General features: G+C 40.1%; 1 protein-coding gene across 2 annotated transcripts in view; it reads left to right on the top strand.

Annotated features, from left to right (window-relative positions):
• DNAJC7 (DnaJ heat shock protein family (Hsp40) member C7) overlaps positions 1–12,980 on the top strand; it is a 29,543-nt gene that overhangs the window by 15,633 nt on the left and 930 nt on the right. For both annotated transcript variants that reach the window (XM_031966287.1, XM_031966288.1), the window contains exons 6-12: positions 2,957–3,075; positions 3,786–3,939; positions 5,035–5,199; positions 6,521–6,612; positions 11,776–11,849; positions 12,260–12,406; positions 12,598–12,750. In XM_031966287.1, the coding sequence (XP_031822147.1) occupies positions 2,957–3,075; positions 3,786–3,939; positions 5,035–5,199; positions 6,521–6,612; positions 11,776–11,849; positions 12,260–12,406; positions 12,598–12,750 (904 nt within the window). The remainder of the gene's footprint in view (positions 1–2,956; positions 3,076–3,785; positions 3,940–5,034; positions 5,200–6,520; positions 6,613–11,775; positions 11,850–12,259; positions 12,407–12,597; positions 12,751–12,980) is intronic.

Here is a 12,980-nt window from a genome sequence, read left to right as displayed (position 1 = left end):
CCAAAAATTGGGAGAGAATTCTTTTGTACCTTAGACGTATGGCTTATGGCCTATGACCTTTTATTTGGTCTTAGACCTTATTCACAGAAGCATGCTTCTTTCAATTCATGGAGCCTACCATGTGTTCTTGCAATGAAATTAGCCAGAGGGAATGACAGTAATACCAACTCTATTCTCAGTCTTGGCGTTCAGATTTCTAAGAAGACTGGTGTGGACTAATTATCATTCATAGGATATAAGGTATTTCCAAGTTGGATGAAAAAATGTCACAAAGTGCTTATCTTAAAGAAATATCTATTCCTCAGTTCCCCAAGTCTAAAGAACTGTGTTGGCATTTGCATCAAGCCTAAAACATGACCGCTGGTATTGGCCCCATATGGCATTTGATACCAAGGGCATATCTTTGAGGAAAAACCATCTTGTCGTTGGGTATAGAGCTTAGGCAGCAGTACACTAGAACCTCTTCTCTGCCTGTCTATTTAAAGAGCTACTGCCTCTCTTTTGTGTGATTTATCAGTTATTTGGGAGAAAATTCAACCTCCTCTTAGCGATGCTTTCTGACATTTGCTCCCTTCTCTAATAGTGCAGATACAAGAGCTTTGTCTCTGAAGAGAGTTTGCTTGGGTTTCTACTTGTTCTTGACCACCCTGGAGCCAGAATCCCCTGTTTGTGACATCCCAGCCCTCCCCACTGTATCTCACGGTGATGTCACAAATGAGGAATTATGATCCTGGTGGGGGGAACAGATGACCTTGAAAGAAACAAAGATCTTCTTTGCCTGCAGCTGTCTCTGGTCATGGGGGGTGGGAAGAGAAATGCAGAGCCTCTGACTGACACTCCCTACTCATCACTGGAAGCAGAATTATTTCCTACTTCAGGTCCTCTAAACTTCTCCTGAAGGTATTAATTAGCATGGCTGCTGACTGAAAATTAAGCAACCATTTTTCCTTCATTTTGCTACATTTTTTCCCATTTGAGGGGAAAAAAACAGTGACATCATGACTCCTTGTATGACCAAAAATCTGCAACATGAAGCTTGTCCTCAGGGTGGTAATTTATGGTCCTGAATTTTAAAATGTGTTATTTGTATCTTATTGATTAATCTTGATGAGCATAGCAGCATCCTTAATTACCAACAACTTCTAAACAAAGAAGACTGAAGTTTACGCTGGCTTCCTGTTTTCTGTGTTTTAGAACTTAAGCTCTGTATAGTATCTATGGTGTCCCAACTAGATATTTAAAGGGAGCCAGTTTACTTTTCTCAATTTCTTCTTCTATGACAATTATGCTTGGAGAGAAAATTTTTTACCAAGTAAATCTCTTTAAATGAGATCATTCTAAAGATCATTGCCTCCCAAAAGATTGAGTGTAACCTTGACCTGGAAAGATAAAAGTAGAAAGAAAATGTTTCTAATAGGTTTCTAGAAAAAAAAAAGAAATACAATTATATCCCTTTATAACGATAATCCTGGGAAACATGACTGATAGCTGTGTTATCTATAAGCCCTAGTTTCTATCCTGAATTCCAAGGCCTGCAACTATCCACTACCTGTTACACTAGATGCCTCACTCTTATCTCAAATTCAGGATGTCTAGAACAGAACTTGGTGTCTTTCCCTCCAAACTTCCTTTCTTCCTAACTTCCCTTTTTTGTTTTAAGGTCTCCTCATCTTTCCAGTCACTGAACTTTGTAGTGTTGGCATTTGCGTCAAGCCCAAAACATAACCGCTGGTATTGGCTTCATATGGTGTTTGATACCAAGGGCATGTCTTTGGGGAAAAATTTTTTTATCCTTGACCCTTCACTGTTTCTACCCCTACTTCTAATAAAATTGTCGATTTTTATCTCCACATTTCCCATCTCTCTCCCTCCTTCTCTACTCTCTTAACCTTTCCTCTAGTTAGGCGCTCATCAGTTCTTACCTGAGCTACTTCAACAGCATTCTGATTGATTGCTCAGCTTTCAGTCTCTCTGTTTGAGCTATCCTTCACAGTTATCAGAGAGAGATTCCTAAAGCATAGGTATTACAGGTCATTACCTTGCTCAAGTGACTTTAGTGACTTCCTCTTACCAGATAAAAACTTCCTCTATTGAGTACTTAAAGCCCATCACAACTCAAGTAGCCCATTTTTTTCAGATTTATTTCACATGGTTACTCCCTTTATGTCTTCTGTGGGCCAGTTAGGCAGAATGACTTTCTTACTGGTGATATTCTGTCTCCCAACTTTGCCTTTGCTCAGGTTGGAAAGCACTCAACCAATCAGCCAGCAGGTTGGGGGAAGGGGGCGCTTTACTGAGTATTTAACATGTGTCTCTCCCTCTCCTATATGATTTCATGTTTCTGTAACCGTGTACATGTTGTTTCCCCTAGATGATTACAAGTTCCTTGAGAACAAGGACTAGCTGATTTTTGTCTCTGTATTATTAGAGCCTAGCACAGTGCCTGGTATATATTAGGTACTTATAAAATATGAAGCTTCATTTTATTACATGTGGTTGCATTTTGGAAATGTGATCTCACATATAGTTTGTCTAAATCCATATAAAAATGAACTATGATTTGGTTGTTGTTTATGTATCCTGAAGTAGAATTGAAAGTGTCCACTCAGGGTGGAATCCCTTTGGAATTGTTGGGAAGGGAATACAGCTTCAGTAAGGTAAACATGGCACCCGCAGATGGTAAATATAAATTCTATGCCATATTTGGATGGGAATAAGTTGTTTAATTATCTAGTATCCTACCTTCCCAGTTCCATTGTTTTTTCATATGCATAAAGTAGTGTTTCTATTTATAGAATTTAATTCCCCTTCCCCCCTTCCCTCTGATATATAGGCTTTATGCTTTCTTTTCCCTTTTGGCTTTTAACCAACTAAATTAATATCTTTGATTAAGCTAAAATGAAAGGCCTGAGAAGCCTGAACTGAAGGATTTCATCTCCCTTCTTCCTCATTACAGGTTGTGTTTTGCATGGACCGAGCCTTGGAATTTGCACCGGCTTGTCATCGCTTCAAAATCCTAAAAGCAGAGTGTTTAGCATTATTGGGTCGCTATCCAGAAGCACAGTCTGTAGCCAGGTATAACACCAAGTAGATTTGGCTGTGGAATACCATGGGTTGCCTTGAATACTCGGCTCCTGGAAATGACTTAACGTGTTGGGCAATATGATTCTTGTCTGGCTGGGGACACTAATCAGGACTGAATTGGGGGGGAGGGGGAATATTGATGTTTAAGGTCAGAAGTCAATCAGTATTTGAATGTTTACCAGGTATATGGGGGGGGGGGGGAGGAAGATATATTTATGTGTGTTATATATGTTTGTATGTAAGAGATTGAATGAAATTGGGATATATGTTAAGAATGACTGGCTCCTGCCCAAAATGAAATTGTGTGTGTGTGTGAGAGAGAGAGAGAGAGAGAGAGAGAGAGGAAAGAGGGAGGAAGAGGGGGGAGAGGGAAAGGGAGAAGAGAGAGAAGGAGAAGAGGAGGGAGCGAGAAAGAGGGAGAGGGGAGAGAGGAGATTACTTAAAATGCATTGACTAAAGAGTGAGTTCAGTTGTGCTGTCTGATTGGAGACTGGGGTAGAGGGTGGAGTTACTTTGGAGATTTTTTTAGTAATTCTGGGAAATCCTACTAGAGCAGCTGTCTATCCTCTCAAATATTTTCAGTGCTGAATGTGAGTTCATTGAAAAAGATGGTTTGGCTATAAATGTCTAGTTTTAATAGAGGTTCTAATAGGTCAGTTTAAATAAATGAATCTGAGTTTGCCTCTTTTTGGCCATTACAGTGACATTTTACGGATGGATTCCACCAATGCAGATGCATTGTACGTTCGGGGCCTATGCCTTTATTATGAAGACTGTATCGAGAAAGCAGTTCAGTTTTTTGTGCAGGCCCTCAGGATGGCCCCAGACCACGAGAAGGCTTGTCTTGCCTGCAGAGTAAGTCTAGGGCATGTAGCTCAGAGTGGGAAAGGTAGCTTTTCTGTTTGATAACCAAACTAGTCATAGGGGGAAGCATTTGGATTAAGAGGACAGTGATTTGAACATAAAGAGAGTATATCAGTCATTTACCCTGTTCTGGTAAAAGACTTGGTCTTGCCAATTAAGGCATTTTTTGACTTATCCAAAAACAATTTAAAAAAAATTTACTGGGCACCAATTAGTATCTCAGTCCCTACAGCATATAAGTGATACTGTGAGGACTGGACATCCATGGGTGGAAAAAGAAGCTTCTGCTTAATGGAGCTAAGAAGGAACATGAAGATAATTGAAATCCACACTTAGCCCCAAAGCTTCATTTTAGTCTTCTTTCCTGCTATGTGGGAAAAGTAGTCGGATAGATGAATGTGAATTTATCTTTTTTTCTATCTCCAAAATTCATGTAGAAAGTACTAGTGAAAAATGAAATGACTTAAGTGAAATGATTGAGGAAGCAAAAAGAAAGATGGGGGGGGGGGGGAACCTTAAATTGTGGGACTTGAAACAAACTCTGGTCCTTTTTAAAATTCAACAAAATGTATTAATAACCCACTGTATCTAAGATACTATGCTAGATATGATATGAAATGAATCAAAATGAAAAAAGGATAGTCCCTGACTTCAAAGATCTTATCATCTAATCTTAGATATGTGGATGAGGTTACAGCCCCTCAGGCCTAACACACTGTCAAGTGTGAGGCAATACAGAATGTATTGGGGGAGATAGAAGATACAGGAAAAGTGCTAAGAGAATTTGGTATCCCTTTCATCTGGTGATAGGTGGGATGTTTCATGAAGGAAGCAGCAAAAGAATTTGGATGAAATAAGGAAAGGATTCAATAGAAGGGAGGGAAAAGAATCCATTTCAGGCATGGGAGATGTCAAGACAGCTGGAATATTCTATGAGATTTCATCTTGTTTGTAACATAGAATTTTCCAATAGAAATGATAGATGGCTTTGTATACAAAGGGCAGGAGATGTTCTGTAGTGTAGTGCATTTCAGCTAATCCTGCCCCCACAGGTCCAACTGACTCATCCCCTGTCTCTTCCCTCAGAATGCCAAAGCACTCAAAGCAAAAAAAGAGGACGGCAACAAAGCATTTAAAGACGGAAACTATAAACTAGCATACGAATTGTACACAGAGGCCCTGGGGATCGATCCTAACAATATAAAGACAAACGCCAAACTCTACTGTAATCGGGGGACAGTTAACGCCAAGGTAAGCACTTAACTTAGGCAGTGAGGTTGTGAAGACATGCCAGGGGTTGAGTGCTCCTTTGAGGAATATGGGGATGGTCTCCCTGTCGACCCACATGGAATAGAGTAAGCTGCCTTGGAGGAGGTACTTCTGGGTTTGTTGGGGGATTTCTGTGGTCTTCCGAAGTTACAGGTTTTGCTTTGCTTTCCCCACTTGAGTAGGTGGGAGAACATTTTGGAAAAATAACTAGGTCTTCCAGACAGAGCCATCTCCCAGTTGGTCCATCTCACTCTGAGCACTAGCAAAGAATGGTTGAAAGTTTTTTTTTTTTTTTTAAATAACACTTATTGTTATTTTTGTATGTATCCATGAGAGACACCTTCTATGACAGTGAAAAGAGTTCAGAAACCTGAGCTCAGTCCTTACCTGGCTGTATAGCCATGGGCTCCTTGAGCTTTCTGAATCTCAATCTCATTGTCTGTACAATGCTTTTTGATTTTGATGCTAATTCTTGCACTATTAACTTCACAGAATTATTGTCAAGAAACTGTTTTGTAAATTTTCAAGTGTTGTCAGAAATAATGAAGAATATTTGTTGTCTCTTTTCAAAATACCATTTGATGAAATTAGAGCTTTGGGTGCTCTTAACTTTTACTTTGCATATCACATACCACAGTGCTAGGTGTTTACAGTGGAATGAATATCTACCATGCTCTTTGTGCCATAAGAAGCAAACAAGAAAAGAGAGTCCTTTTCATCTGGGAACTTGCACTCTCCAAGAATACATGCTTCTGGACCTGTGTTCCCCTAGAAGAGTATGGGGTAGGGGTAATTCCTGGGATTTTTTTCTTACCCAGACACTAATGCTGCTGTAGCAGAATCCAGTCATAAAATAGGAGAAATAGGACCATATAAGTTTTTCGGGAGTGGGTCATATGTTCTGTTTGATTACATAATGAATTACTTTCATCTTTAATTATAATTGTAGCCTGGTCTCTGACATAGGAATCTCTATTCCTATTAGTGCCCTATTAGTCTCCTAATTCAGAAGTACTAGCTTATAGGTGAGAGATAAATTGAATCTACAAATTCCAGGCAGGTTATACCTTAGGGTCAGACTTAGGTCTGTGGGCTTTATGTTGGACATCTAGGACCTTAGGACCTGGTCCTTAGTAGTTCTTGGTCCCCAGGCTAATCCTGGGAAAAGAGGGGAAATGTTCAGTTGGTTTTTCTAATCACTGAAAGCAGATGTGGTGATGAGAGGCCGAGTGAATCTCTGACATCATGCTTAGCCCCAACTGACCCAAGAAAGTGAGATGTGACTGCTGTCTTTTTCCTGAAGCTTAGGAAACTAGATGATGCAATAGAAGACTGTACAAACGCGGTGAAGTTGGATGACACGTACATCAAAGCCTACCTGAGAAGAGCACAATGGTGAGTGAAGAGCCTTACTCCTGGCAGGGAGCTACCAGCAGCCCCTCCCACAAGTTGCATTTATAATATGTTGGTTTTACATCACCTTCATTGTTGAATATTTGCTTCCTCGTCCCACCCAGCAAGGTGTTCTTTAGAAAAAAAGAGGAGGAAAAGAAAGCTTTTAAGTTTTCTAACCAAGACATTGCTCATAGTCCCCAGCTCTACAAAGTGAGGTGGTGAGGGAAGTTGGCTGAGAGAGTGTGAGTTCTCATTTCTTTTTGGGAGACCAAGCTTGGTTATGAATGTTCAGTTTCAAGACATTTGAATTTTAGATGATCAGTTTGACCTCATTAAGGATATATGGCTGATATATGGCTCCTTCTCTGCCGATAGATGAGATTGTTAGGAACTACAGTATATTGATAGTGGAGGAAATTGCACAAGCTCCTGGAGTCTCCTGTGTCACTTTACTCAAGTCACCCATACTGCTGTCATCCCCAGCCTTCAGCAGAAATCTTTCTCATACGTGAATGAACAAATTGTGGTCATACTTTTAAGAGCCCTTTTGCTCTAATACTACAGTCCAGATGACTTCAGCATCATTACCCACTCTTTATTTACTCCAGTTTTGAAGGAGCTGTCCATTCTCCTTATAAATGCCCAGTTCAGTAGAGAGTTAGTTGTTCCCTTGACTCCATCCCTTCCATGAACTTTCTCTCTCCCTAATTTTCAATCTTTCCTTATTCGTTCTTTTCTATTGCTTATAAACATGTATAGGCCTTCCACATACTCGAGAAATCTTTTGACCCTACCATTCCATCATCCTATATTAGGATTTTTATCATAGGCAAACTGAACTCTTAAGGAAAAAACCTAGCTGCTGTCATTGTTTCTGCTTTCACATCTCCTAATAAATCATTCCCTTATATTCTGGTTTCCAAACTCATTACTCAGCTGAATCTGTTCTTTCCAAAGTTACCAATGATATATTGATTTCCCAATCCAACAGTCTGTTCTCAGTTTTTCTAGACCTCTCTTCAGCATTTGTACTGCCCACCCTCTATTCAGATCCTCTTTTCTGAGGATTTTCATGCCAATTCTCTATCCCGGTTCTTCAGCCTGTTTGCTTGTTTCTCAGGCTCCTTTGCTTGATCAGCTACATCCTATCCTCCCTGTGTATAAGTGCTCCTGGAGCTCTGTTTTAGGGCACCTTCCCCCACGCTGCTTAGCTCTCGTGGAGTCAGTGATCACTTTAAACAAGTGACTTGCAGATTTACGTGTTCATCTTCAGTCTCTTGAACACCATTCCTGCATCCCCCAACTGGCTTGTGGACATCTTCAATTGAATGACCCAAAGGGCATATCATACTAATATCCCAAAACGTATTCATCCAAAAATTACCTTCTGAGGGTCTCAGCAGCCTTCCAGGCACTCAAGTTCGCAGGCTTGGAATCATCCTCCACACTTCATTTCCTTGTCATTCTTTAGTCATTTTGCCACGTCTTCCACAATATCTTTCATGACTTTCTGTGACAAGGTCACTACAGCATAGTTCAAACTCTCATCACCCCTTGACTGAATAATTTCAGTAACCTGATTGAACTCCCTCTGCCCCCACTCCCTTTTCTTGCAGGTAGCTGCCACACAGCACAGTGTGATCATTTCATTCCCCTGCACTTGAAGCTTCTACAGTTTTTGTTCCTTCTAAGATAAAAGATTCATTTCTCTGACTTTTAAAACCCTTTATAATCTAGTTCTACCTTTCTGGGCTTATTGCACATTACTCCCCTTTATGCATTCTGTGGTCTAACCAAACTAGCCTTCTTGTTCCCTGTACATAACATTTCTTCTCTCTTCTTTTCCTTTGCATAGGCTGTCCCCCATGCCTGGAATGCATTCCTTCACCTCCACTGCATACAATCCCCGGCTTCCTTCAAAGGTCAGCTCAAGTGACACCTCCTACAACAAGCTCATCCCTTAATTGCTAGTACATTCCCCCTGGAAATAACTTTGTATTTACTGTGCATATATTGTACCTGTACATGGCCCAGTACAGTGTAACCTCTTTGAGAGCAGGGCTGGTTTATTCTTATCTTCATATTTCTACTGTGTTGCTTATTGCCTAGCATATGGTAGAGGCTTTGTAAATATTTGTTTAATGTAAAAAATGAAGTCAGTAGCTTCAAAATATTCTCATAATAACTCTCCTTTGACTCAAATCCCTTTTGTTGCATCTAAATCAATTTCCTTTGGAGATTTTTCTTTGTATTTTTCTTCTCTTCTCTCTGCCTTGATTTTGAGGCAGCTAGAGGGCACAGTGGATAGAGCATGAGGCCTGATTCAGGAAGACCCAAATTTGAATCTAACCTCAGACATTTAGCAGCTGTGTGATCCTGAGCAAGTCACTTAACTTTTATTTGTCAGTTTCTTACACTGTAAAATGGGGATTATAGGACCTACCCAGGGTTGTTGTTAGAATTAAATGAGATGATATTTTTAAATGCTTAGCACAGTGCCTGGTATATAGTAGTTGCTTAATAAATGCTTATTTCCCTCCTTTTCTCCCTTCCTTCCTTCTTTCCTCCTTTCCTTCCATCTTTTCCCCTCCTTTCTTTCTCTTCCCTTCCTCCATCCCTCTCTTCTTCCCAGAAACTGGAGATAAATGAAAGCTTTGCTGATATCTAGCCTGTCTTGGGTGAGAAAAAGTAGCATTTTTATTTCAGAGGTCATGAAGTTTACCCCTGAACTTAACAATTTATTTTCTCAAGTCAGTAAAAGGACAGAATTCTAAGGTCTTGGAAATCTATCTTGTTCATTCCCATCCCTTGTAGACAGGATCACTCCCAATTCTTTTTAGATGGAACCTCTGATTTTTAAATATTCCAGAGGAAGGCATTTCTACACACACCAGTCTCCTGATTATGTCTATTCTGGTGTAATTGGTGCAGAGCCAAGGGGGAAGGGAGTGGTGGCAATGACTCCACATGCACAGGGATCTTTTTCTTTTCTAGCAAGAGGAAAAGGACAAAATTTATTGGTATATAGCTCCTTATAAATATATATATAGGTTGTGATTCTTAAACTTGTTTGATTCGTGGAATTCTTTATTGAGGTATAGGATCTGGTAGTTTACCAGTCATTCATCTTGCTGCTACTACTACCACCACCCCTTACATACTCATTAGAATTATTGGGAATATCAATGATTTTAATGAGGTAAACCTTTGTTTAGCTATTAAATGAATAGTCATTTAGTAAGCATCTACTATGTACCAGGCACTCTCTTTTAAGAGTCAAACTTCCATAACAAAGTCAAAAATGAAACAGTTCTTATCTTCAAGGAGCTTATGTTCTGTCAGAGAAAACGTGTCCATATATAAAATAGGTCTTAAGTAATTAGAACAAGGAGAAGGGTGTACCTCTGGAATGGAAAATTAGTATTAGAATAGCTAATCTGGAATAGCTTGGGAAAATCCTAAAAAGGATTCATGTAGAAAGTGATACTTGAGCTGATTATTGAATTATTGAAAGATACTAGAAATTCTAACAATCAGAGGTGAAAAAGAAAGCATGGGGATAGGAAGTAGAATCCTCACTATGAAGAACAGTTCTTAGAAGGCCAGTTTGAGTGGACCACAGAATGCTGAACAAAAGGATCTGTTGATTTTGTTTTGAATTCAATTCCCCAGGCATGATCATGCCAACAGATAACCATCCCAAGGATTATTGAGGACAGTCAGATCACATTTTTACCACCTTTTTATGTATATCGATTCAAGGCATTCTTAAGGACATTGCTTTTGCCACAAATAATTATCTTTGAGTTAGGAACAAAATCGTCTTATTCTCATCATAGCTTTGCCTTTTAGATCCATCCAAATAAACAGAAATTAACCTTGTTGACACAGTTGTCTAAATTATCTTTTTTTATTTTTTGGCCTAGAGATCTGTTTGTTGTTCCTCACAGGAAGACTCTATGGTACTGTATCAGTATTATCTCCCAGGCTTGGAGAGACTTTGGATCTTCATGCTTGCTTGTTACCTACCCTTACATAACTTAATTTCATTTATAATCTCCATATATAATTCTGCCCCTGGTTGGTCTCAACTCAAGAGTTGTACTTTGTGTCTTCAGAGTTGTTACCTTGTAAACTTGACTAGTTTCTTAGAGGTATCTAAAATTCTGTCTTTTTTTGCTAATTAAATAAGTAATACCTTTCCCATACTTAGTTTGGTAGGTCAGTTTGACTTCATTAAGTTAAGACTTAAATGGTAATTGTATTCTGAACTGAATTCTTAATGATGAGCAATGCCCTGCTGCAGGATCATTTTAGTTGTATTTCTTAGTCCCAGTTGATATCTGCCATATTCTCCTTGATCATCAGTGATGCCTTTTGGTGCCAGCAATCTTATTGGGTCCTGAAAGATCCCATCCATTTTTTTCTTTCTTTCATAAGTGCCTTTGAGATAGGAAGAGGACCTTAGCTGACACCATTCCTCCATACTTGAGAAAGTCTGAATTCTCCTCATCACCCATATTCTCCATTTATGCATCTGCACTTTTGTCTTTCGGAACAGTTGCCAGCTACTGAGTTGGCCTGTTGAATTTATCTTTCTGTTTACTCATTGGCTTTAATTTTGTTTTAACAATAAAGATGCTTAGCCCCTTGAGATCAGGACCTTCTGGCCTCTTGGGCAATATCTGACTCTAAGTCAGTTTAAAACTTAGCCAAACCTAGAAAACCAAACAGAAGGACCCAGAAAATTGTTTGATCCATCCTTCTCTCTCTCTCTCTCTCACTAATCAGGAGTGTTTATGCTGCTACTCCTAGGTTAGCCCTTGTAGCTGCCTCTTTGGAGGCACTATGCCTCCAGTAAAGGAGCTTCCCTTCCTTTCCCTTCCCCAGGAACAGGCATCTCCTTGCTTGTGGGTCTTGGCCTGGGGAGTCCAGGTGCCATGAGACCTGTCTGACTTGTGCTCCAGGAGAATGGCAGGTAAATCTGTCCCTGGGGAATGGATTTGGGGTTTTTATTTTATAACATAAAACCTCTTATTTAAGTGGATACCCTAGACTGCATCAGGTTTTTTCCCCCAAGTTTTCCTGCCAGTGATAGCTGATGTTGAATGTGCATACTGCATTATGTCTACTGCACTGTAGTGACCTCTGTTTCCTCCTCAGTTACATGGATACAGAACAATATGAGGAAGCAGTACGGGACTATGAAAAAGTATATCAGACAGAGAAAACAAAAGGTAAAGCAAGGTGGTTGCTTGGGGGGAGGGGGAACTGTTGTGTGTTATGTATTGTTATCTAGACAAAGTTGAAGCTTGGCTTCAGGGTGAATGATGGGGCATGTGGGCGCCAACCTGGGATCATGCTGAGAGTGTTAGACTGGGAGACAGGACACCTATATCCTAATCCTGGCTCCACTCCAATGTAGAAATTGCTTTATCTCTCTGGGCCTCGGCTTCTGCATGTACACAATGGAAAAAAGATAGTGTCTACCCTTCTTTCTCTAAGGATGACGAATGGATAGATATAATAGATATGAATGTACTCTAAGCTCTTTGGAAGAAAATTTCATGAAAGCCTTGGTTGGCAGGATTCTACTGATATGAATTAGAATTGGTGTTATCCAGTGGTTCCATTTGTTGTCTCCTAGAACACAAGCAGCTCCTGAAAAATGCACAGCTGGAACTAAAGAAGAGCAAGAGGAAAGATTACTACAAAATCTTAGGAGTGGACAAGAATGCATCCGAGGATGAAATCAAAAAAGCCTACAGGAAGAGGGCTTTAATGCACCATCCAGGTAGGAAGAGTTAAGGACCAGACAGGTGCCTAGGTGGTGCCAAAGGAAGGCATTCTCCTGTGACTTTTACATGACCATTATTTATTGTTTTTTAAATTTGGTCAAACCTCAGATTATAAAATTGGGTGTATTTTCTCAAGCCTTATTCCAATAAGGCTCTTATTCCTCCTCCCACCTGGTCCTCATATTAGATCGACACAGTGGAGCCAGTGCGGAAGTCCAAAAGGAGGAAGAGAAGAAGTTCAAAGAAGTTGGGGAAGCCTTCACTATCCTCTCCGATCCCAAGAAAAAGACTCGCTATGACAGTGGGCAAGACCTGGATGAGGAGGGCATGAACATGGGCGGTAAGTCTGTTGTGAGCGTTAGGCACATTGCCAGGGAATCATACAATCAAACGAGAGATCTGTGTTAGATTAAAGTGTGGGTGGGTGGGTGTGGGTGAAGGGGGGGGGTGGTGAAATCAGAGGAATCAGTTCTTACAGTTCATGGTGAGATGAAGCATATGGGGAAGGCCTTGAGTATAAAGCAGCATCAGTGAGTGAATGTTTATACTTATGTAAATGCATGCACATAT

This window comes from Sarcophilus harrisii, chromosome 4, assembly GCF_902635505.1.
Source record: "Sarcophilus harrisii chromosome 4, mSarHar1.11, whole genome shotgun sequence".
NCBI classification, from domain to species: domain Eukaryota; kingdom Metazoa; phylum Chordata; class Mammalia; order Dasyuromorphia; family Dasyuridae; genus Sarcophilus; species Sarcophilus harrisii.
Note: the sequence above shows the minus strand (reverse complement) of the source record. Positions and strands in the feature narration are given on the sequence as shown.